This window comes from Pogona vitticeps, chromosome 3 (genome assembly GCF_051106095.1).
Source record: "Pogona vitticeps strain Pit_001003342236 chromosome 3, PviZW2.1, whole genome shotgun sequence".
Classification (NCBI taxonomy): Eukaryota; Metazoa; Chordata; class Lepidosauria; order Squamata; family Agamidae; genus Pogona; species Pogona vitticeps.
Genome location: NC_135785.1, coordinates 252,510,899 through 252,537,042, shown reverse-complemented (window position 1 = coordinate 252,537,042; position 26,144 = coordinate 252,510,899). Strand labels below are relative to the sequence as shown.

The 26,144-nt window shown below is 41.3% G+C and overlaps 1 protein-coding gene across 1 annotated transcript in view; it reads left to right on the top strand.

The window, feature by feature from the left end:
• The window catches only part of MTNR1B (melatonin receptor 1B), a 65,545-nt gene extending 50,343 nt beyond the window's left edge, over nucleotides 1–15,202 (top strand). Inside the window, exon 2 of the mRNA XM_072993572.2 lies at nucleotides 10,172–15,202. Coding sequence (XP_072849673.2) covers nucleotides 10,172–11,040 — 869 coding nt within the window. The 3' untranslated portion in view covers nucleotides 11,041–15,202. The remainder of the gene's footprint in view (nucleotides 1–10,171) is intronic.
• The last annotated feature ends 10,942 nt before the right edge of the window (nucleotides 15,203–26,144 follow it).

Here is a 26,144-nt window from a genome sequence, read left to right as displayed (position 1 = left end):
GTCCAAAAATAAATAAATAAATAAATAAATAAATAAATAAATAAATAAATAAATAAATAAATAAATAAATAAATAAATAAATAAATAAATAAATAAATAAATAAAATGTGGGAGAAACTTACAAGAGCCTTGTGGCGTGGTAGTTAAACTGCTGTACTGCTGCCAAAACTGTGCTCACGACCTGGGGTTCAATCCCATGTACCCGGCTCAAGGTTGACTCAGCCTTCCATCCTTCCAAGGTCAGTAAAATGAGTACCCAGCTTCCTTGGGGGGCGGCAATGTGTAGCCTGCATAATTAACTTGTAAACCGGCCAGAGAGTCCTTGAGGCACTATGGGGCTGTATATAAGCAGCACACGTTTTTGCTTTAAACTGGCAGACCATTCCATGCATAAGTGGAGTTCCTTTCCTCACAAGCCTGGATTCCATTCTGGTGGCCTACTCCTGCTCAGTGGCAAGGTTGGTTGAACTTTAGCTTTCAGTGCAGTACAGCTAAGACTGCTGATGGGGAGAATGAAAGTGTTTGTTTAGATTTATATCCTGCCCCATTAGTGCAATGCAGTATTCTGAGTGGTTTACAGCAGTCATGGATAAAACACAGACAATCAAACTACATATACCCACATACACAACTAGAAAGTTAAAAACAGCAGGTAAGACACATGGCGCCAGTGGTAGGTTCACAATAAAACAGCAGGACAGGAGATGTAAAGTCAGCTAGGATCAGTGGGGAAGGCCTCCCTGAAAAGCAGTGTTTTGAATTGCTTTCTAAAAGTTAACAGGGAAGGGGTCAGGCATAGCTCCACTGATAACTGGTTCCATAAAGTTGGTGCCACAGCAAAGAAGGCCGGACACCTTGTAGATGACTTACAGTCCTTCTTCAGAGTGGCTAACCGTAGGAGCATAGCCTGGGAGGATCTGGTGGATTGGGTAGATGACACTGAGGGAAGACGCTCCAACAAGTAACGTGGTCCCAAACCATTGAAATGAGCTGTCACTAGAATTTACAGATCGGAGAGGGAGAGACGGGAGAAATAGCTTCTTACACCCATTCTCCCTTTTTTTATTTAGGAGGGATTGACTGGGTGTTTTAGGGGGATCAGAAATGTGTTGCTCATTTCCACTTTATAGTCGGGATGTCTTTTCATTTACTCTGTACTCCGTGACTTGGAATGAAAGGATTGTGTGCCGTATCAGCTCTTTTAGTCCATTTGTTCACATTCGGTCAATCTGTGACTGAAGGTGCCATCAGATGGAGAAATAGCTCGCACCTTGGACCACTTGTGGAATGGTCTGGTGTAAGCTGCTTCCCAGCAATCACAAGGTGCAAAGGAAATTGCAAACCAGCCCAACCATACTCTGTGCCCATACTAAGGACCTAAGGAGCTTCCTGATGCAGTGGTTAAAGGGCAAGACTCTGCTCACAGCATGAGTTCGATCCCAATGGGTAGCCGTCTCAAGGTTCACTCAGCCTTCCATCCTTCCAAGGTCCGTAAACTGAGTGCACAACTCACTGGGACAATGTGTACCCTTCATAATTCAATTGTAAAGCACCTAGTGAGTGCTTTGAGCGCTATGGGGTGACATCTAAGCAGCACACCTTGCCTTGCTTTTGGTCCGTGAGAGGGGTACACTTTTGTGGGGTTGGGCTGGAGCGATTCCCATAGGAACAGAAGGGTCACTTTATGAGAGATTGGTCCCTGTGCATGCTCAAATGTGATCCTTTCTTGCCATCTCACAGGTTGATGAAGTCATTTGGGCTAGTTTTATAATGTGTTCCGACAATGGCTTTAGATTATGTATTCGCGAAGGCTTTCACGGCCGGGATCTAATGGTTGTTGTGGGTTTTTCAGGCTTCTTGGCCGTGTTCGGAAGTTTTTCCTAACGTTTCACCAGTCTCTGTGGCCGGCATCTTCAGAGGACAGCAAACTGTGCTCTGGTGTAGTTTGGCTAGGGCGTGGAGTATTTATGGCTGTGAGATGGGATGATTAGTGTGTATTGTTGTGGGTGTATTGTTTTCTGTGGATGGGTGATTAGTGTGTTCAGCAGTAGCTGAACATGCCCTAAAACAAACTGGACATGAAATTCTATTTCAAAATACTGAAATACTGGACAACACCAGCAATCATTATGTCAGACTGCACAGGGAAGCCATTGAAATCCACAAGCACCAGAAAAACTTCAACAAAAAAGAGGAAAGTTTGAAACTCAACAAAACTTGGCTCCCAAGGGGATCACTACCATCAACCACAGTGACAGATAATCTCCTTATCACAACAATACACCCACAACAAAACACACTAATCACCCATCCACAGAAAACAATACACCCACAAAAATACAGATGACGGCCACAGAGACTGGAGAAACGTTCGGAAAAACCACCTTCAGAACACGGCCAAGAAGCCCGGAAAACCCACAACAACCATTAGCTTTAGATTATCTTTGGTCATTTTTGGTTTCCACTGGCAAGTTTGGGGAAGAATTCTTTCAATGAGTATTTACAAGTATTTGGGCGAGTGGCTGGGTGGAGCAAAGAGCAGGGGGACATGGCAAAAATGTCCTCTGGAAAGCATAAGAAGATTTTAAATATTATTTCTTTTTTAATTCTTGTAAAAATTAGAAGTGAAAGACAAGGCTGGGAAGCTCCAGACAGCTGTTTGGATGAAAAATGAACTGGCACAAACTGCCCCATGGCCGGTTCATGACCATTGTGTCTCATCCAAGGGACTAATCTGAAGAATTTATCAAGTTCATATCTGCTTTTGGGTATAAGTAACTTGAAGAAAAGTAACCTGTGTGACATAGTAGATCAACTGACAGACCAGGACTCAGGAGACCTGGGTTCAAATCTCTGCTCATCCATAGAAACTCTCTGGGGGGGATGATAGAACTAATAAAAGCACTACAGAAATACTTCGTTTACCTTGAAAACTCTATTAGATTTATGATGGTTTGTCTGAATGTACACTCCATTTTCTTAAAACAGAGAAAAACCATGGGCATCTGTCAAGGTGGTAACAGTTTTCTGTCTATCCATCTTAAATTCTATTTATTAGCGAAGGCTTTCACGGCCGGGATCTAATGGTTGTTGTGGGTTTTCCGGGCTCTTTGGCCATGCTCTGAAGGTTGTTCTTCCTAATTTTTCACCAGTCTCTGTGGCCGGCATCTTCAGAGGACAGCACTCTGTGCTCTGGTGTAGTTGGCTTGGGAGTGCTTTCCCAAGCCAGAGCACTCCCAAGCCAACTACACCAGAGCAGAGTGCTGTCCTCTGAAGATGCCAACCACAAAGACTGGCGAAACATTAGGAAGAACACGGCCAAAGACCCCAAAAAACCCACAACAACTATTAAAATCTATTGTTTTTAATTCTGTTTTGGATTCAGTACAGTAATTTCTTTTGTGTATTTGAACCGAAACACAAGGTGGCAACAGAGAGTCATTATATTCTCACCGTTATTAATACTGAGTGGGAACATATTTGGGGACAAGAAGGCAGCACTTTAGATATGTAAGGGGCTTATAACCTTTTAATTTTTTTAAAAAAATTGAGGAATGAAGGATTAAATGAATTTATTTTATTTAAAAAGAATTTATTTTAATTTATTTTATTTCTTTTTGCACCTTGAATGATCAGTTGCAACAATCTTCACTTTTCATTTGTAATTAGGCGACTGGAATATTCAAGCACTCTCCATTTATACTTCTTACTATTTCATTCTCTTTGTGTGTTTGACTTTGTTATCTTCTCAATCCAAGAAATTCTTGGTGTGTTGTAATAAATCAATTTCAAATGCTTCTCTCTTCTTGGCTGTGGAAGCAGAGATTGGGAGTTTGGTTTTTCCCACTGGGCCTCCTATGAGCAGTTCCAACCTATGTCGCCTTGGGCAAGCTGCACAGTCCCAGGACGCCCAGAACGGAATGGTAAACCACACCTGAGCAAGGTGGATAAAAATCAATCAAATCACTTTCTTTATTTAAATCATGGTTTAAATCAGTTTGATTAAACTCAAATCTACCCTGCTTCTGAATATTCTCTACCTGGAAAACCATGGGTCAGAACTGACTTGATGACATAAGAGTATTATTTTGTCTTTTTACAATAGCTTGTGTCCATTTGGGACTGAGAAGACATAGTACCATCAAATGTGCCTTCTCAAAGACCTATTATTGTTTATATTATTATGTCTTATTTATTTGATTTATATACAGTACCACCCATCTGGGCGGTTTACAACAAATATTACATTTTTCATCATAAGAAAACTCTTTCTGGACCACGTCTATTCTGACTGTTATTGCATGGCTGATCCTGTTATTTATTCAACACAATTCCAAGGTGCTTCTGTTTCTTGAAGAATTGTTCTCAGAACTTTGTTTAAGCAGTTTATAGACTGTTTCGTTGAAGAATTTGAAGCATTAGATTTCTGCTTCATCTTTGTTTATTTGTTTGTCTGTCTGCTTGTTTACCGGTTTAGCATTTTTCTAAACAATCTCCCAAATTTGAGCTTATTGTGTATGTGGGTGTGCTTTGTGGGAGGGACCACAGAGACCTTTTACAAATATTAGAGTGATCTTGAGTGGGAAAAAAAGGACTAACAAATGCTCCTTGTGTCACTCTCAGCTGAAGATTAGAAATCTCACACTGCTGTAAACTTCTGCATTAACCGAAGGAAGTATAGCTTCCAAATCCTCCTAGGTCCCTAGGTCCCCTCCCCCATTTGGCACTGGTTAGACCACATCTTGAGTCCTCTGTCCAATTTTGGACACCACACTTTAAGAAGGATGCCAACAGACTGGAATGTGTTCAGAGAAGGGCAAGAAAGATGATCAGGAGACTTGAAACCAAGTCCTGTGAGTCATCCCAGAGTGCAGAACACGTAACAATGGGCTCAAATTACAAGAAGCCATATTTTGGCTGAATATCTGAAAAAAACTTCTTAACTGTTAGAGCAGTACAACAATGAACCAATGATCTTAGCAGGTGGTAAGCGCTCTGATGCTGGAAGCATTCAAGAGAAGAATGGAGAACCATCTGTCAGATCTACATTGATATAGATTTCTGCACTGAGCAAGGGGTTGATGGCCTTATAAGCCCCTTCCAATTCCTTTGTTCCATGATTCTGTGATCCATATGGAGATGAATTGTAGTGTTCATTAGAATTGGGGATTTTTCAAGTATTCTTTTCATTCCTAGTTCCAACAACCCTGCTTCCCTGAAAATTAGCCCTAGTAGGATTTTTCAGGATGCTCATAATATAAGCCCTACCCCAAAAATAAGCCCCTGTTAAGTGAAACCCATCCCTCCAGCATTGTGCACTATTGTGCAGCAACCAGAAGAAGATGACTGTGTTTGAATAAATGTAGATTGTTGTACATGAAAAAAATAAAATATCCCCTGAAAATAAGCCCTAATGCATTTTTGGAGCAAATATTAATATAAGACCCTGTCTTATTTTTGGGAAAACATGGTAGAATAGATTTATTTTATCAGTTGCTGAATGGTTAGTTGACTTCTGCGAATCCCATGGATTCAGCAGGTCTACTCTATCTGGGGCTAAAAACTGTATTTAGTCCACAGTATCCTGGCTCTGCTAAAGTTTCTAATTTGTTAACAAACTGTCAAAATGTATTGAGAATTTTTTTAAAAAAAACAGCCCCAGTTTTCTCTTTCTCTTGTATTTATTTATTTATTTATTTATTTATTTATTTATTTATTTATTTATTTATTTATTTATTTATTTATTTATTTATTTATTAAATTTATACCCCACCCCTCTAGACCATGTCTTGCTCATTCTCTTTTTCCTTATCTATGGACAATGAAGAATAATAATTCTAAACCATTCTGAGGGCAAAAGTTACATTTAAAGTTATTGATAACTCAGTGAATTGGGCATCTAGAGTGAAGCCAGTTTGAGAGTTCAATTCCTCACTGTGCTTTGCAAGAGAAGAGCCAGCCTTTGGCACCCTGGGCAAGCTGCACAGCCCCATCCCCTTCCCCAGAAGAAGGGAATGGTAAAGCATTTCTGATTGCTCTCTACCTAGAAAACTTTGGCATGGCTTGATTTGATGGCAGGCAACTATTATTAATATGTCCCACCTTATACTTCCTTATGCTCTGCCCATTGCTTGAAGGTTACGATAGTAAGTACAGAACACTTCTGTTAAGATTCTAGCATCTCTCGGCTTTTAGTGTGCTGACAGTTGTAAACATAGTTCTCTATTAATGCTAATATGGGCCATTAAAGTATTTGCGTGCTTAGATTCTTGTTGTTGCTGTTTCCAGCAACTCATTTCCTCATATATTTTGTTCTGCATCAGTTGGCGATAAGACTCCAGTTTTTCCCCACTGGGCTCAGCTTTGCATAATCTATAATGTTTCAGAACAACATAATATTGCATATGCATTTGCTAACCTTCACAGGAATGAAACTATATTAATTAAGGCTGTATTTACTTAAACTTGAATTGGTAAAGGTACAGTACACACAACTCCCCCTCCCCTGTATGGCGGCATTGTAAAATACTTTATGCTTTGAAAACATAACCAAGACACAATGTTTCAGCCCGGGATTAAAAATAAAGGCCATGTGTCATCTTCGAAACTAGAAACAGTTTTTCTTTTAGAATACAGATAAAGTAGGGGACCAGAGAAGCTTAGCCAGGACGGTGAGAAGTCTGGAAACAAAGTTTTAAGAATCAAAAGGCAGATCAGGGAATAGCTATGCATCCTGTACTGGATGGGGTTGTAGTCCTTCTGAAAATCCAGGTGCAGAGTTTAGGGGTGCTCCTGGATTCATCTCTGAGCCTAGATGCCCAGGTTTCGGTAGTGGCCAGAAGTGCCATTGCACAACTAAAACTAGTGCATTAGTTTCACCTGTTTCTGGACAGGTCTGATCCAGCCACAGTGACACATGCCTTCGTTATGTCCCAACTGGATTACTGTACTATGTTGTTGTATGTGTGGAGCTGCCACTGGAAAGGGTCTAGAAATTTCAGTGGGTCCAAAATATAGACTCACGTAATCTCCCTGTTACAGGAGCTGCACTGCTTGCCACTCCTTTCCGGACACCACTCAAAGTGTTGATTCTAACTTATAAAGCTCTAAACAACTTGAGCCCAAGTTCTCTCATGGATCATGTCTTCTTTTATGAGCCTGCTTGAGTGTTAAGATCAGCAGGAGACACCTTTTTTCAGTCTCACTACTTTCATAGGTGCATCTAGTGAGGACATGGGAGAGGGCCTTCTCTGTTGCTGCTCCCAGACATTGGAACTCCCTCCCACAAGAGGCCCAGCAGGCCCCACTTTTACGGTCCTTCAGTTTTAGAGGGTTTTTTTTTTTTTTACATTCTTCTCACAGAAACCTGGAGCAGAGTATTTTGTCTCAATAAACTCCATGTTCACGTATCAGTTTTCGTATCCTGCTGTTTTAAAAAAAGAATGACTTCATACATATAGAACAAAGACATTAAAAGAACATAATTTAAAAGATGGAAAATTCTTGGTGCTTTATCAGGAAAACAGGGGTTGCAGGAAACATTTCTACGAATCTAGAAGTGAAAGCCTTTCTTTCTTTTCATTGACTTCCCACAGCTTTCTGTACTTTATTTCTTGAGATACTCAAAGCAGATGTCCGAGGTGTTTACTTCCTGAATTTCTGTGGAGAAAGAGCAATGGTGGCTGAAAACATTCTGTCCACTACTCCAAGGAAATGTCAGATCCCTCCAGAAAACTCCCATAAAGCTGAAGAGATAAAGCAAAATGTGCTACTTATATATTGCCCCATAGTGCTTAAAACACTGTCTGGTCGGTTTACAATTTAATTATGCAGGCTCTTTAGTCTAGAGAAAAGGTGCCTGAGGGGAGGGACATGATTGAGATGTATAAAATTATGCAGGGGGTGATAAAGTGGACAGAAGGAAACTCTTTTCCCCCTCACGCAATACCAGAACCGGGGGACATCCAGTCCAATTGAGTGTTGGGATAGTGAGAACAGACCAAAGAAAATATTTATTTACCCAGTGTGTTGTTAGTCTGTGGAACTCCTTGCCACAGGATGTGGTGATGGCATCTGGCCTAGATGCCTTCAAAAGGGGATTGGACAGATTTCTGGAGGAAAAGTCCATTGCAAGTTACAAGCCATGGTGGGGATATATATTCTCCAGGCTTAGAAGGAAGGTACCACCAAATGCCAGATGCAGGGGAGGGGGATCAGGAGACAGGTATCTAGTTGTCTCGTGTGCTCCCAGAGGCATCTGGCAGGGCCATTGTGAGAGACAGGGAGCTGGACTAGATGGGTCCTTGGCCTGATCCAGCAGGGCTCTTCTTAGGTTCGTATGCTACACATTGGGGCCCCCTCCCGCAAGCTGGGTACTTAATTTACTGACCTCAGAAGGATGGAAGACTGAGTGAACCTTGAGCCAGCTACCTGGGACTGTACTCAGGTTGTGAGCAATATACTTCTAGTTACAGTTTCATTATTGCTACTTTTTTTTCTAATTCAGAAACATGTGATATTTATCTTGGTAGGAGCCAGTGCTACATGAGGAAATTGACATTTGCATCCAGCCTTCAGGAGAGGCAGAATGTTTTCCCCCAGTCAAACCCCTTTTGGAAGCCCTTCTTGGGTTCCAGGACCTCCTGTCAAACAATGAAAGCTTTTGGGGTGGTAGTGATTGCCATTGACTTCTCCAGGGGCACTAAGGAGTGGTGGCTAGGTTTAAGGTGTTAAAAGGTGACAATGGGATGCTTTACCATGACTACCTGAGCAGTGTATCAACCACTATGTATTTATTTACAGTGGTGCCTCGCTAGACGATGATAATCCGTTTCACTGAAATTGCTGTTTAGCAAAATCATTGTCTAGCGAAAAGCATTTCCCCATTGGAATGCATTGAAATCTGCTTAATGCGTTCCAATGGGGATGAATCGTCGTTGTCTAGTGAAGATTGGCCATAGGAAAGCCACTTTGTGAACCGCCGATCAGCTGTTTAAATCGCTGTCTTGAGAAGCTTAGGTCCCAAAAACACCTGTTTTGCAAGCACAGAGGGAGCTGTCAAAATCGTCGTCTAGCAAAAATCGGTTTGCGAAGCAGGGACCAAACATTGTCCACCAAAATTCCCACATAGGAATCACTATTTTGCGAATCGTTATAGTGATCGCAAAAAGTCAATGTCTAGCGAAAAAACTGTCATGCGGGGTAACTGTCTACCGAAGCACCACTGTATTTGACTTATATACCACCATCTGAGTTTCACTACTCTGGGCAGTGAAAATTAATGGAAACCAGAATATCCTTTATTTGCATTAACCATATGCCGTTGAAAGTAGTACATAACATAACAGTTACTGGGATATTAAAAAACCAGACTGACATCAATACAACACACACACACACACACACTTATGCCTACATATTCCAAAAAATTAAACAGGTAAGTCTGCAAAGAATCCCAATTTTGAAACCATTTTTGATCTAATTTTAATTCCCACTGCTAAAAATTTTGCCATCACCTGTTTTTCTTGGTCTGCAACAAGAAAAAAATACATAAAAAACTGATGAGTGACCCTGTCTTGTTATCTAAGAAAGGACAAATTTGTGTACATCTCTGTAAGAAGAGCAAAACATGGGGAAATTAATGGAAAAGTCATTGCCTGCTTTGGAAGTAAGGTCAGGGCAAAATGCACGTCCCAGAGAACATACCGAGAGGATAGCAAGCTGTGAAAAGAAGCACCACCAACATCTTGAAGAGGGGGGGGGGAAGGGTTTTGCTTCTTAAACACCAGCTTCATAACGTTTTTGATCTGTAAGTTCTTCAGTAATCACTTTTCTTTCAACCCAAAGACACTTCAGATAAATTGTACAAAAATAATGTATACAGAGATCATAAAATTCACTTTAGGAAATATAAAATTTTGTTCCTGAGCTCAGCTTCTGTTTATCAACCCATACATGCAAGCATTAAAGGCCTGAATTCAGTGGCTCATTCCAGCTAGAGTCAACTCAGTGAATCAACAGATAACTCAGGATTTGTGTAAGCCCCAGTGATTAAATAGAGCTATTCTACATGTGACTAACAATGAACAGGATTTAGCCTTTGTTTTCTGTGAATATGATGTTCCGTAAATGATTAATTGCTCATCCTCTGTCTCTTTTTCTTCTTTCCCAGGTAATGCATTTGTGGTTAGCCTGGCTTTGGCGGACTTAGTGGTGGCCTTATACCCTTATCCGTTGGTGCTGGCGGCCATTTTCCACAATGGCTGGGCCTTGGGGGATACACACTGTAAAGCGAGCGGCTTTGTGATGGGGCTGAGCGTCATCGGCTCCATTTTCAACATCACGGCCATTGCAATAAACCGATATTGCTACATATGCCACAGTTTTGCGTACGACAAGGTGTACAGCTGGTGGAACACGATGCTGTACGTCTGCTTGATCTGGGTCTTGACGGTCGTTGCGACCATACCCAACTTTTTCGTCGGCTCCCTCGAGTACGACCAGCGCATCTATTCATGCACGTTCACACAGACTGCTAGCTCTTACTACACGATCGCGGTCGTCGTCATCCATTTCATCGTACCAATCACCATTGTGAGCTTCTGCTACCTGCGTATCTGGATCCTGGTGATCCAAGTAAGGAGGAGGGTCAAGTCAGAAATCAAGCCGAGGCTGAAGCCGAGTGACTTCCGGAACTTTCTTACCATGTTTGTTGTCTTTGTGATCTTTGCCTTTTGTTGGGCACCGCTGAATTTCATTGGACTGGCCGTCGCCACTAACCCTTCTGAGATAGCACCCAAAGTTCCCGAGTGGTTGTTCGTTGTGAGCTATTTCATGGCCTACTTCAACAGTTGCCTTAATGCAATAATCTATGGACTTCTGAACCAAAACTTTCGGAAGGAATATAAACGGATCCTGATGTCACTGTGGATGCCTAGGCTGTTTTTTCAGGATACTTCCAAAGGTGGGACTGAAGCTCAGAAGAGTAAACCCTCTCCGGCTTTAAATAATAATGACCAAATCAAAACTGATAGTATGTAAATATATGAAAATTGAATGCTTAAAGGGTATCTTTTTGTGAACTTGAAATTCTGTAGGGTTTAAGGTTGTACACCTCATCCTTGCTGACTCTGTTCTCTGCGTTCCAGCTGAATGATCTACCTTGATGACTGGGATCCTGTCTTCTCAACAAACCAAGTTCTGTTTACACGTCTGTAATTTAATCATTAGGCACTAATGTGAAGGCTTGAGAGTTCAGAAAGCAGAGGCAGACGCACCTGCTCTGTTTTGTTTTTAAGTGTTTGAAAGCCAGTCTTTGGATTTGGATGTACGCACAGGAACAACCAGTATGTCGTTCATGTTTTTATAAAATATGGTTCTCAGGAAGTAGTATATTTGCACTGTCTTTTGAAGAATTATGGTAGGTGACGGCTTAGCAAAAAAAAAAAAACCACTTATGGATTTGTGTATGAAGCTGGATGCAGCCCTTTTCTAGATGAATGTTGTCCAGACATTACCCCCCACTTCTCAGCAGCTAGGGGTTGCAGGATTTAATGTCCCAGGACATTTTGATCTGCAAAAAACATCATCTTCCACCCCCTCAGGCATTCCTGCTTTCGCTGAGCATAGGCGCAAATCTGTACAGTAGTTATTTTCCTAAGCAACAATATATTTGTGTGAATTATTAATGTGGGCATGCTTGCACACACACACACACACACACACACACACACACACACAATATATCCAGGAATAGATCAACACAGCTGCCTCGATAGTTTGTGAGAGGGCTGTTATGCTGAACAAACACTTCAAAAATGGATAGTGCTCCTCAAAGCTGAAATATATGGCCCTTAACGATCATATATAGCCACACAAAGGCACTGAACAGTAATCTACTGATAGACAATACGAAGGAGTGACTTGTAGAGCCACCCAGGGGAAAACTCCTCCTCATAATTTCAAAGGTGTGCCCCCTGCCTCAAGTCTTGAGACACTTTTAATTATAGGCAATCTCAATCCCACAAATCTCCCCTTGCAGATCTAGTGGAAACAACATTCTGGTGCGAGTGTGCTCATAGCCAGCTACTCTTTTGATAACCACTTACAAGTCAACTGGGCAACAGTTCAATGCTGTGATTCTTTACATTTTCTTTAAAACAAAATCCCAGACTATGGTCTACCAGTAGAGATCACAAGTAGAGATGAGCACATGCTGGAAAAATGACGAATGGGCGAATCCCCCACCCCAACCCCAGAAAAACGAACCAGTTCATGGTTCGTTTTTTTTTCCAGTTCATGCCTTGGGGAGGGTCACTTACTGCCTCCACCCCTTCTGTCACTCGCCTGCCCCCTTCCCACTGTCCCCATCACTTCTCTGCCTGCTCCTGCTTCCTGCTCCTCTGCATTCTCCCGTCCAGGAGCCGAGCCATACTCTCTGAAGATGGTGGCAGTGGAGGGTGAAGAAGAGGAGTTGTCGGGGCCAGGAAGGGAGGCGGCTGGGGCAGCAGGAAGGGGGCAGAGGGGACTTCATTTTGCTGAAGCAAAACAAAGTGCTGAGCAGAAAACAAGTTTGGCACTTGGTTTTGTTTTGGCAATACGGGTTGCATGAACCAGTTCAGTTTGTGCCTATCTCTAATCACAACGCAGCCACTTTAAGAATGTCGGCCATGGCCGAATCCAGGAGGGAGCGGATGACTCCGATGTCACAGGGGTGGTGAATGCACTTTAGAGAAACTGTCCAAGGTTCCGATTCTATTTTGAGTTCAGTTTGAGTTGCTTAACATTCACTGTCATGTGTTGTCAAGTCAGAACTGACTAATAGCAACCCTAGCAGGGCTTTCAAGGTAAGTTGGGATATTTAAGGAATGGTTTTACCATATCCCCAGTGAGTTCCTGTGACTGAGTCCTAGTCCACCACTCTATCCACTGCATCACATGGAGTATCACAATAAATTGCAATGATGGTAGGCCATTGAATCAACGAGGATTTGGTGAGACCACTGCTGTATACGTTCCATTGATTCAATATGCTTACTCTAGTTGCAACTTGCTACCCAAAGTAACAGGATTCCAGTCACTGTGTCTTCCTAATTTTTTGGAGGGGGGGTCTTTATTGCAAGTAGACACACTTAGGATTGTTCCATAAAAATCCAGCCATGGGTAAAAGCATTGAACTTTCGCTAGATAATTCTTCTCTGGAAAATGTTGCCCCCCATGAATAAGCAGTATCTTTTCCCCAAGGAGTATATATCAGGCATCCTTCTATAAAAGCTGAAGATACGTTCATTTCCCTTTTCACCTTTCTCCCCAACAGACACATCAGTCTATTTCAGGTCATTATCAATGTTCAGACATGCTGATTCATAAATCCATTTTGTTTCATTTCCTCACAAATATACGGGGTGGGTTTTTTTTTAATTCCCCATGAAAATTCCTGTGTATTGCCTGGAATCCTATATGTGTTCCTACATTAAACCATGGCTTTAACAAGAACAACAGCAACAGCCTACATGAAAATCCCAGTATATTGGCTCAAAGCCTATTGGCACAGCTTGCTGCTGCTAGTTGATGAGATGCCGGTGCACATATCAGTTGCGGGCTGGGTTCTGTTTCCACAGGCTAAGCACACCCCAGCACCTCATCAATCCGCTGCAATTAGCTGCAGTCAATTGCTCAAACTTTACACATACACCAGCAGGATTCCTGGCATTATCTATTAAACAAACTGCTGGATAGCTCAGTGGTTTAGGTAGAGGTTGGGAATTCAGTTCCCCACTTTGCCTCCTTGACAGGGGCTGGATTCGATGATCCATAGGATCCCTCTTAAAAAGGTAAAAGGTAAAGGTTCCCCTTGACATTTTTAGTCCAGTCGTGTCCAACTCTAGGGGGCGGTGCTCATCCCATTTTTCAAGCCGTAGAGCCAGCGCCTGTCCAAAGACAGTTTTCATTGTCATGTGGCCAGCGTGATTAGGGAACGCCGTTTTACCTTCCCACCGAGGTGGTACCTATTTATTTTATTTTATTTTATTTTATTTATATCCCGCCTATCTAATCAATTAAGATTACTCTAGGCGGCTTACAACAATTTATCTACTCGCATTTACATGCTTTCCAACTGCTAGTTTGGCGAGGAGCTGGGACAAAGCAACGGGAGCTCACTCCGTTGCGTGGATTCGATCTTACGACTGCTGGTCTTCTGACCCTGCAGCACACAAAGCCTTCTGCGGTTTAAATATTTCTTAACAGGATATGTTCCCGCATAATGCACATTTTTAATTGACCTCACATAATTTAGTCGGTATGCATTAATAAATTATTTTGGCATACTGTTGAGCTGAACACTGCATCACTGTGTTTAGACAAGCAGAAAACCAAGTTAATAACTGTACTCCATATTGTATGGATCAAATTGATTCACAATCTAAACTCCAAACGGTTGACTGTTCCATGTAACTCTGCTTTCAAATAGTAAATTCTCCTAACATTTCATTATAGAGATATTGTAAGTACAAGAGGTAATTATTTCTGGCACAGTGAAGGGGGGGGGAGCTATTTTACTGGTCTTTGATAGAGGTTATATGTTTGCAATATAGATTTAAAGTAAAAATTCTGGAACAATATTCCAAAACTGTATGACAGTATTGACTATGTTGAGGTAATAAACTTGATGGTTTCACATCTGTAAAGGTTCGATACCAGCATTTAAAATAACGATGGATTAATATTTCAGAGAGCAGCAAAGAGAATTGAAATTTAATGTGTATCTATAAAATATTTTGGAGAACACAACACTTCAGGGATAGAAAACGTCTGCTTTGGGAAGAGAATGTGCCTGTACAAACATTGTATTCTCTCTTAAGTACTCAGTTTTTATAAAGTGGTTGCATTTATTTCCAGCAAACAGTAACATATCCTTCTGCAATGTTCCCAGTATATGCATCCTTCCATTCGCATTGTCTGATTGTTTTTTCCCATGGGAAGGATCCAGGCAGGTAGTCTTCAGATCACTCCAATTTGTCCCCCTTTTGATAACACTCTCTTTCTCGCCCCCTTCCTTACCTTTTCTTCTGGCCATCATTCAGTGGCTCACAGCAATTTTCCTCTTTTTTTGTGAAACCAAGCAAGTGACATAGTGAAACAGCAATGCATCAACCTAGCATGGTACACGTAACACTGCCAATAAACACTTAAATGAATTCCAGCACATGAGAAACTTTGCCTTTCTTGGACAATACGTTCCGTAATTCCTTGGGCAATACAGCCAGTAGTAATATTGGATGAGGTATTCTGATGTTAGTTTGGGGAAAATCTCACCCCTCTCTTTCTCCCAAGACTGGGATTCAAGGTGGCTCACAAGATGATTAAAAAAACAGATACAACTAAAATCACAATAGGGTATTATCAAAATGTAATTACACAGATTAATAGTTTGAAACAATCACCTAATTAAAAAGTGCACCAGAAGAGGAGAAAAGAGAAAGGATAGTATCTCCCTCTTCCCCTCATTCAAATATTGCTTAAAAATTGTCAAAAGAATTAATTTATGTGTATCATAAGGGTGTATAACACGGCATTTCTTTCATATAGAAATAAAAGAGCACATCGATATATCCAGGCTACTTTGTACAGTGCAAAAAAAATTTGTGTGCAGAATGGCTCCTCAAAAGCAGTTTGGCAAGGGGGAATGATTGATACAGACACAGACAAAATAAGTTTCCAACCTTTGGTCTCCAGATGTTCTTGGATTACAGCTCCCAGAAATCTTGGCCAGCACAGCTAGTGGTGAAGGCTTCTGGGAGTTTTAGTCCCAGAACATCTAGGGACCCAAGGCTGTTAACCATTGTAGAGCTTGAGTTTCCAGAACGCCCTAGAACAAATGGCCACTGAGGCATTCTGGGAGTTGTGGTTGAAACAATTAATTTTACCCATGTCTGGATTTAATTTTTATCATATTAAATACAGAGGGTGTCCTAATCTTGACAAAGCATACAAGAAATTAAATAGTATGCCAAATGTTGTAACACAGCACTAGTCACTTGCTAATGCTTTTGCTATTCTATTAGCTCCATCTGTGGCAATGGAGGGAGAAGGTAGATAAATTGTGATATTTTGATTAGAAGTTTATTTCTTTACAAATATTTTGCAGTTGTAATTTTATTTATTTATTTATTTATTTATTTGATTTTTACCCCGCCCCTCTAGACCATGTCTACTCGGGGCGGCTTACAAAATAAAACAAAACAGTATAAAAATATATAAAATCATAAAATTACATATTTCAATTTAAAACAATTAATTTAAAGAGAGGATTACCAAGATGGAATAGCCAAAAAAAGAGAGAGAAACAGAGAAAAAGACTTAATTGACTCAAGTAATGTACTTGAGAGAACCTCCAGCGCAACTGCTGATTTTTAATTACATTGTAAAGGGACTCCCTCTTCTAATTAAGTAATACCCATTGGTTTTTCCCAAGCAGCAGCTGATTTGAAATTATGAAACATGATGTCGACGCGGGCCTACTTATGTCTGTACTTCATAGGCTCAGAAGATAAACAACCCAATAGTTTCTTGGGTAAACAAAGCTCACGGGCCTGGTTCAAGTGTTAGTAACACACACACACACACACACACACACACACACACACACACACACACACACACACACACAGAGAGAGAGAGAGAGAGAGAGGTAAACCACATGAAAGAGTACTTAAATATGTGTGAATCTGAGCACATCCATGAGCCATGACAGCAGAAATACTGAAAAATATCAAGTACTGGCAAACAAACTCAGAAGCCACAATTAGAAGAAATAACTCAGGGCTTTGTGGTGTGCACACAAACATGTAAACAGGGCCAAATATATGCATAGCTACAGAGTGAGGGTTGAGAGTTTGCATCCACAGTGTGCCTTCTGTGAGAAAGGCCAGCCAAGATCACACAGATCTTGTGTGACTGATGAGATTATATATCCTGGGCAACAAGGATGACCAGGGAATGGAAACCAAGCCGTATGAGAAAAGATTGAAGGAATTGGGCATTATTAGCCTTGAAAAAATGAAGACTTGGGGGAGATATGTATGATAGCACTTTTGAAATACTTGAATGATAGTCATAAAGACAAGGAGCGGGATCTGTTCTCAGTCATACCAGATTTGATTAATAACAGGCTCAAGCTAAAGGAAGCCAGATTTAGGCTGAATATCAGGAAAAATATTCCTAACTGTTAGAACAGTGCAACAATGGATTACCTTGGGAGGTGGTCTGCACTCCCATGCTGGAGGCATTCAAGAGAAAATTGGAGTACCATCTGTCAGATCTGCTTTGATTTGGATTCCTGCCTTGAGCAGGGGGTTGGACTTGATGACCTTATTAGGCCCCTTCCAATTCCATTATTCTATGATTCTGCCTCCTCTGTGATGTTGAGCAAACAGAACACCACCAGGAGGAAGTGGTAAACCACTACTTCTAGAAAACCCTGGAAGCACTGCCATAAGTAAGAATCAAGATGGCAGATAAACACAATTCTTAAATAATGCCATGGGGTGTGTGTTGTGCAGCTGTTTAATATGGCAGATAAAACTTGGAAAGCAGAAGCATTAGCCCAGGGGTTTGCGTTTGTCAGACTCGGACTTATTAGATTGTTGTCAACTAGCAGTTCTGTATCATCACACTGTCTGTTTATTTTTCCAGCTGTGCCCTGTTCATATTGGCCACTTGCACCACATGTTTTGTTGTTTTTGCCATCACAACTCACAAATATTTCTATAACCACTGGATTTAACTACGCATGCGCACGCTGATAATTTAGAGTTGTGGTTTTTGTCAATGAATTGCTTGCAGGTCCTTGTCTTATCTTTTGTCAGATTGCGAGCCCCCTGTCCTGCTTGTGTGTTCTGAAACAAAATTTGGCACACAATTCAGCCACTGAGCAAAACTGTTTCTAAGCGAGAGCAATTCTTAGATTAGATTGGATTATATTCATTTTTTTTACCTACCAAAAATATCAGAACACAAGGAACGACGTATTTCTCCATGTATAAGACGCCCCCACTTTTATAATCCAAAATTAAGAAATCTAAGTGGGGCTTAGCAAGTGTAGGGGGAAAGAGAACAAAGCGCTGCAGGATCGCTTTGATCCCTGCTTTCCCCTCCACTTGTTTTTGTTCTCTCCTCAGCTCACTTCTGTGTATAAGACGACCCACAATATTTAGTATAGAGATTTTAGGCAAAAGTATAGTCTCATACATGGGAAAATATGGTATATAAAAGAGTTAAAACATAATTATTATTGTTTCAACTTACATAGGGGACATGGTGGCGCTGTGGGCTAAACCGCAGAAGCCTGTACTGCAGGGTCAGAAGACCAAGCAGTCGTAAGATCAAATCCACGCGACGGAGTGAGCTCCTGTCACTTGTCCCAGCTCCCGCCAACCTAGCGGTTCGAAAGCATGCAAATGCAAGTAGATAAATAGGGACCACCTCGGGGGAAAGGTAACAGCGTTCCGTGTCTAAGTCACACTGGCCATGTGACCACGGAAGATTGTCTTCGGACAAAACGCTGGCTCTGTGGCTTGGAAACGGGGATGAGCACCGCCCCCTAGAGTCGAACACGACTGGACAAAAATTGTCAAGGGGAACCTCTACTTTTACCTTCACCAACTTACATAGCGCCCCATATTGCTACAGCACTCTCTCAGTGGTTTATAACATAATTAATTACTCAAGGAATACTTTGCACACACACACACACACACACACACACACACACACACACACACACACATTACCTGGGTACTCATATTAACAACTTTGGAAACGAGGGAAGGCTGAGTCAACCTTGAGCCAGCTATCTGAAACCATCGGGGTTGTACTGAGAGGCAGGGGGCCTGGCTTCCCTGCCAGGAGACAGCTGCTGCTTCTGTGCATGCCCCTACCTACCATCTGAGCATGTGCAGTAGGCACATGCTCAGAGGCAGTGCCAATCTCCAGGAAGCCAGGCTGCTGATTTTGAGCACACACCCACTACCTAGCAGCTGGAACATTCTCCAAGGCATCTCAGAGCTTCCCCACCAGGATCCTGTTGTTGTTTCTGAGCATGTGCCCGTGGTGGAGGCATGGGAGAAGGTAGAACTCCCCCAGGATGAACCAGAAAAACAAACGGAGAACCATTTTTCCTGGGTTCATGGTGGTTCATGGTTAGCCACAGACCCTCACAAACAATCGGTTTTCCAGTTTGTGGCCACCTCTAGTCAAGAGGCCACAAGATCTAGGCAAAAACGATATTCTGATTGATACAGTGCTGCTGCCTTTAAACCAGTGAATTGTTTTTATTTACTTTCAGTACAAAAGCACAATAGAGCATCCACTCGTGCCTGGCTAAATGCTCTGCCATCAGCAGTCCAGGAGGGGAAGTTTAGTAAGATCTCATGCTGCCATCTCGAATGATCTTGTACGTCTGGAGGAACAGAAACAATAACTCATGTCCTTTTGCAGCACAACCCTTTTTATCTGGATATTCAGAAAACTTTGAAACTGTAATGTGATTCTCTGGATGATCGGAGGCACATCACACCCTTTTGTTGCTTTCAGGGCAGGATATACAGTAAGTATGCTGTATAATGTGGTGAAATTTTGCAGAGCTGCAGTCAAAATGCATGAAGGAAGGGTTTTTAGTAAATCTATAATTATTTTTAGTTAATAGTAGCCATCTTTCAAGAGGGAAAACACTTATTATACCACTGGGAGATTTTTAGCTATAACTTATATTTTTAGGGTGATAGTAATGTAGAATAACATGCTTTTTGCATCTATGGTTTATTTGTATTTCAGATACAGGTCACTGATCAGAATAAAGTCTGCTATCTATCTATCTATCTATCTATCTATCTATCTATCTATCTATCTATCTATCTATCTATCTATCTATCTATCTATCTATCTATCTATCTATCTATCTATCTATCTATCTATCTATCTATCTATCTATCTATCTATCTATCTATCTATCTATCTATCTATCTATCTATCTATCTATCTATCTAAATTTAACAGAGACCTGTGCTTATTGCTTAAAGGCCTGAGTTAAAAGCCTGTCACCTGGTGACAGAAGAGAGAGGGCAGTACTAATGAATAAATTGATCTGAGAAGCCAGAAGAACAAGGTGAATTTGACTTTTGTAGACCACTGGTTCTTAACCTTTGTTACTCAGGTGTTTTTGGACTGCAACTCCCAGAAGCCTTCACCATCAACTGTGCTGGCTGGGGTTTCTGGGAGTTGCAGTTCAAAAAACACCTGAGTAACAAAGGTTAAAAACCACTGCTCTAGACAATGTGAGGGGTCTTTTAAAGTTTAAAAACATATTAGGAGTTTCAGGGACCAAGGGCTGTCCTCCAAAGTCCTGAAGGCATATGTTTGCCCTCCCTCCTGAGCCACTAAAACTTGTTAACTACAAGTTGCTGCTCTAGGCATAAAAATAATGTATAATAATAATAACAGCTTTTATTACTTGGAAAGTCCAATCGTAATAGGGAATAGTAGTATTTGCAATATGTTACCCCACAGCTGTGTTCCAGGGTTTCCCATAATGCATTTTTCTCAATATTGTTTTTGGGGGCAAATCCCTCTCATTGAGGTGGTGGATATATATGCCTGAGTGATTACATTTTAAGTTGTAGGCAAGGTCCAAATATAATCAGATATAAAACAAACCCAGGCAGCTCCATGCCTGGAGGAAATTCAGCTACAAACTCTTCTTGTTATCTGCATTCTAGAGTTTTGGAAGACATTTCCATTTTAAAAGTCTGGCATGATGTAGCTACACCGCACAAAGTGGAGTTAGTGAAAACTAGATCTCAGACTGTGTACACTCATGGAAATTAAGATTCATTTGCTTTTTCTGAAACTCAAAGAACTAAAAATACTTAGGACAGCTCTTCCGTCTGAAGTCACATCATGCCCTCAGAAATCAGCAGGCTATCGGAGGCATATTAGTGCCCATTTGAAGCAGCATTAATCTTGAGCTAGTTTCTCATTCTTCCCCTTACCACACCTGATCAAGTTAATTAATGGAGCACTGCTGCATTAAAAGTGGACTTTTTCAGACTTTGGAATGTTTTTGTACAAACTTTTTGTGTGTGGTGGGAGCCTCCAACCCTGGTAAGCTAAGACCTTCTTTGCCATCAGGGAGAGCTGCTAGTGCTAAGCATTTAATGGTTGCAAAATGGCAACTTGAATAGCCCTTACTGCTGTGTTTCATCAACACCCATGGCAATAAGGCCATCCACGTTGCTGTTATATATTTTGCATACTTCCCCATACTCTTTTCCAGATGCATTTCTGCATTATGTACAGTACATGTTTTAAGCAACTGCAAGATATGCATGGGTGTGTTTTCTTTTTTCAACCCTTGACCCAATCCTACAAGATGTTTTGATGGCTTATCCGGGGCCCCTCTACCATAATGGCTCCTTTGTTTCAGTTTAGTAAAGAAATGCAATCCTCATGAACCCATTTGATTACATGGACAAGTCAACATACCCCTTTGACATGAATGAAGAAGGCCACAATCATGACTGAACAAAGTATGCAAAACAGCCAGGTCATTCCATGCCCATTAAACTTAAATTCACTGAATCTGCTGTTGTGGCTAAATCCCACCCAACCACACATCCCATTATCTTCTCTCTCTCTCTCTCTCTCTCTCTCTCTCTCTCTCTCTCTCTCGGTTGCTTGGTGTTGCAGCTTCCTTTATGTTGTGTGAAATCCTAGCTGCTTTCTCAGGCTGGGGATGCATGGAAGCAGCATCTGTTACGATGCATGATACTCATAGAGGTGTACGGCCCAGCTTTTGGGGGGGTGCATACATATATATATTACAGATCTGGATGCTCTTGAAACCTATTCAGTCTTTTCTAAGTTGGTACAGTAAACACTGGAGGAGCGGGAACATGCTATCCCAGTGCCCCGCATCATCCTCCAACACATGGAAGCCATTGAGTCTGAAAGGAAGAACCTCTTGCATCCACAGTGGTCCCCATACGAATCAGAATTTGGGGAAAGATTTTGAGGTCAGATTCATTGAAGACTGTACATAGGAGGGCAATGGAACTGGGACACAGGGGTTAAAGCTGGCACTTTCTCCCATTCGTGTGTTTGCTGTACATGATTGACAACAACTGAGTGCCCCTTATGAGTCAAGTATCTGTGACATACATGGATCTATAAGTCAGGGTGCAGAGTGCGTTAACAAGTCACCGTTTAGCCATAAGTGCCATAACTCTGTGTTGGATTGTGGCCAGCTCACCCCAGAAACACTTTGTTCCTTAACCTCACCCTGCCGGTATTTTTTCCAAGACCTAGCCATTAACATCAAATTAACTGTGTAGAGAAATGATTTATGTTATTCTTCAAAGGACTAGACATAGTGTTGAATTTGTAACAGTTGGCTGTGCTCTAGTTTTTTGTTTTAAGCAAGACCTTCTTCGGGCGTTGCTTTCTGGTTGTCTGATGTTCCAGTAGATTCAGTTTGATAAACCTTTCTCTGTAATACTTCACTGTTTTCTTCTTTATGGGTTTTGTATTAGTGGTTTCATTCCCTATGAGCCAGGAAACAAGTTTACTTCAACCTGTGAAATAGTTCTGCTAATTAAATATAATTTTAATGATCTCACAGGTTTTCCTGTACTACGTATCTTCTTTTGGCTGTATTTGATTTTTAAATTATCGTTACTAATAACAGCTGTGAAGAATCATGGACCATAGAATCAGAGAGTTTGATGTGATTCCAAAATAGGGATGGAAAACAGTTTTGTGAGACACTTCCCTAGAAAAATGTCCAACTCGTACCTCCTCAAACTGACAATGAAGGAAAAAGGGCTTGGCTTCAGAAATTATTCCGTACATTTCCAAGGCAGTGTGTTTCAACAAAAGAAAAAAAAATGCACACAGAACTTTTTTTTGCTTATATTAGAAAAATCAGCATAATTTAAATAGTTATGTTTTGTTTGTCTTATTTATAGGCTGTCTTTCTCCTCCTAAGGGGAGAAATGTGCATGGACATTCTTTAGTTGGTCTTAGAAATGTGTTTTTAAAATGTGCATTGGTAAAATGGGGAACAAAGGAGTGTATTTTAAAAAGAGAAAAATTCGTACAGATTTCCAAGTAGGAAAGAAAATAATTCATAACCAAGTACAGAACTGGGACAGGGAAATTCAACAACAACAAAAATGAAATGGGCGGAGTTTCACATCACTGTCAAGGAGCATTCTAGCACAACCCCCTTGTCACTCAAGGCAACTAAAATCATTTATTTGCAAGTAAAACATAAAGACAAATAACATAACAGTTACAAATAAAGCACCATTTTAACAACCGGAGCAGAGAAAAATACATTAGGAAGCACTACTCAACAAAACCAAGAACTGTCTGCTTGTCATATAATTAACTTCTGGAATCAAAATATTTTGGCGCAGAGGGACCATAGCCACATCTAAGCTGTTCTTGCTTCTTTCTCCTCCCAGCAACCAAAATACAGATCGTATGCTCGTCTTCTGGAATCCTCTACTATTGGGTAATTCTATATGAGGGGAAATCTAATTGAATTTGTGTGTAGCATATGTATATATAAACTCTTATTTTAAAAAGCCAGGAAATTCAATTACAAAAAAACTTCTGGTTTATGAATGTGAGATATTCTGCTTCTGTACCCATGATTGAAAGAAACGAGGAAATGGCCTGATACTACTGCACCATATTGTGCCTGTGTTGCCAGCAGGAAAAAGGATGCCAAGCTTTAAGTAGCAAAGGGCAGCCTGAATGTTGACAACACCAATGGCAGTAGTCAAGATGGTCTATAGCAGTGGTCCCCAACCTTGTGCCTCCAGATGTTCTTGAACTTCAACTCCCAGAAATCCTGGCCAGCAGAGGTGGTGGTGAAGGCTTCTGGGAAATGTAGTCCAAGAACATCTGGAGGCCCAAGGTTGGGGACCACTGGTCTATAGGATATCCTCTTCTGCCCACTGCCATTGTTGAAAAACAGCCTTGACAATTGCTTTGTCAACTCATTTGGAATATGGTGTTGGAGGAGAGCTGTACAGATATGAAGGCAACCAGAAAAGCAGAAAAATGGGTGCTCAATCAAGTCAAGCTTGAACTCTCACTAGAGCAAAAATTAGTCACTTGTGCCTACCCTACCATGCACATGTAATGAAAATACAGAAGTGACAAGAATAGACGACATTGCTTTAGAAAGTGGGGTGGACCAGTAGACAAAGAGGAAACTCTTAACTAGTTGGGCAGTCAGCACATCATGGCCAGTGACCCCACTCACTTTTCACCGAGCTCTTTTGAGATCTCTGTAATTACCACTTTTATCTAAAGCCTTTTTTCGAAGCTGCTGGGAATCAAGGGGGTCCCTTAAGTCTGATGATACCTCTGTCTTGGGTGTTGATGGTACCCTTTTCCTATTTTTGAGATCTTTCGGGTGGACCCTTTTCATACTCTCCCCACCTTTAGAGGCATTCTTGCTGGGAAGGTGAATCAAAAGGCCTTCACTTTTCTCGTGATATTGAACTCCCTACAATGTTGACCCCTGTTGCTGTTGTTCCCCCCCTCCTCCAGGATTTGGAAGGAGCACACTGCAAATAACATAGTTACCTGTCATGAACTTTTGTTTTGATGCCAAGAGCACAACAAAGCTGCATTTCAAAACTAATGTAACCAATGGGAATAACCTGACTTTACTGGTGTAATTATTAACACTTTTAGTTACTTAAACATTATTTTTAAATGGCGCTTTAGAGGCATTTTGATATAAAGTTTTCAAATTACCCTTCTGTTATGAATCCTAAGATAGTTTTGAAAATGGAAAGACACCAAAAAATAAGAAGAGATGGAATGAACCACTCAAAACGTTGCTGGTTTCCCCATTGGAAAAAAGGGGGACACCAAATTCTGTTGTTTAGCGTTGTAAATCGCACTAGCGTAGGCCCATCAAATCAACGGGGATTTGTGGGTCTACTCCCTCACAAGTTCATTTGGTTCAAATGGGCATACCCTAATTGCAGCTGCGGGTTAAACCGCAGAAGCCTCTGTGCTGCAAGGTCAGAAGACCAGCAGTTGTAAGACTGAACCCACGCGAAGGAGTAAGCTCCCGTCGCTTGTCCCAGCTCCCGCCAACCTAGCAGTTCGAAAGCATTCAAAATTCAAAAATGCAAGTAGATAAATAGGTACCACCATGGTGGGAAGGTAACAGCATTCCGTGTCTAGTCATGCTGGCCACGTGACCACGGAAGATTGTCTTCGGACAAACGCTAGCTCTATGGGTTGGAAATGGGGATGAGCACTGCCCTCTAGAGTCAGAAACGACTGGACAAATTGTCAAGGGGAACCTTTACCTTTACCTTTATGCTAAAGTAACTCACAGTTAGAGCAAACCAATGGAACTAACGAAAGAATTGACTCACCAATTCCTCATTGATTCAGCAAACCTAATCTAGTGCAATTTGTAATGCCATGCAACAGGATTTTGGCCATGGCAATGAATGGAAGCAAAGCAAAGCGTGCTGCTTATATACCGCCCCATAGCACTTCAAGCACTCTCTGGGCGGTTTACAAGTTAATTATTCAGGCTACACATTGCCCACCGCCACGAGCTGGGTACTCGTTTTACTGACCCCGGAAGGATAGAAGGCCGAGTCAACCTCGAACCGGCTACCTGGGATTGAACCCCAGGTCATGAGCACAGTTTTGGCTGCAGTACAGCGGTTTAACCACTGCGCCATGAGGCTTGAATAAGAGCAACAAATTGTAAGTAACCACTATAACAAGTAACATGAATAAATTCATTTTTAGAAGTAGCTTTCCAACCTTTGGGCCTTCTATAGGCAGGCAAAGACACTTTTATTCAGATTACCTTTCAGCATATAAGATGAGTCACTTCAGAGTCAGGAAGTTTGTTTAACTACTGAGGAGGGTCTTCTTTTACAGGTGTGTTTTTAGATTACATTTCAATCTGTTTTGCTCATTAATTAATCTGCCTTATGACTTAATTGCATTTTATGATTATTAGCGCCTTCAGTGCTGCTTTGTTGAAGAAGGGAGGGAAGGAACTCGATGTAATGAAGAAATACATAAGTAACAGA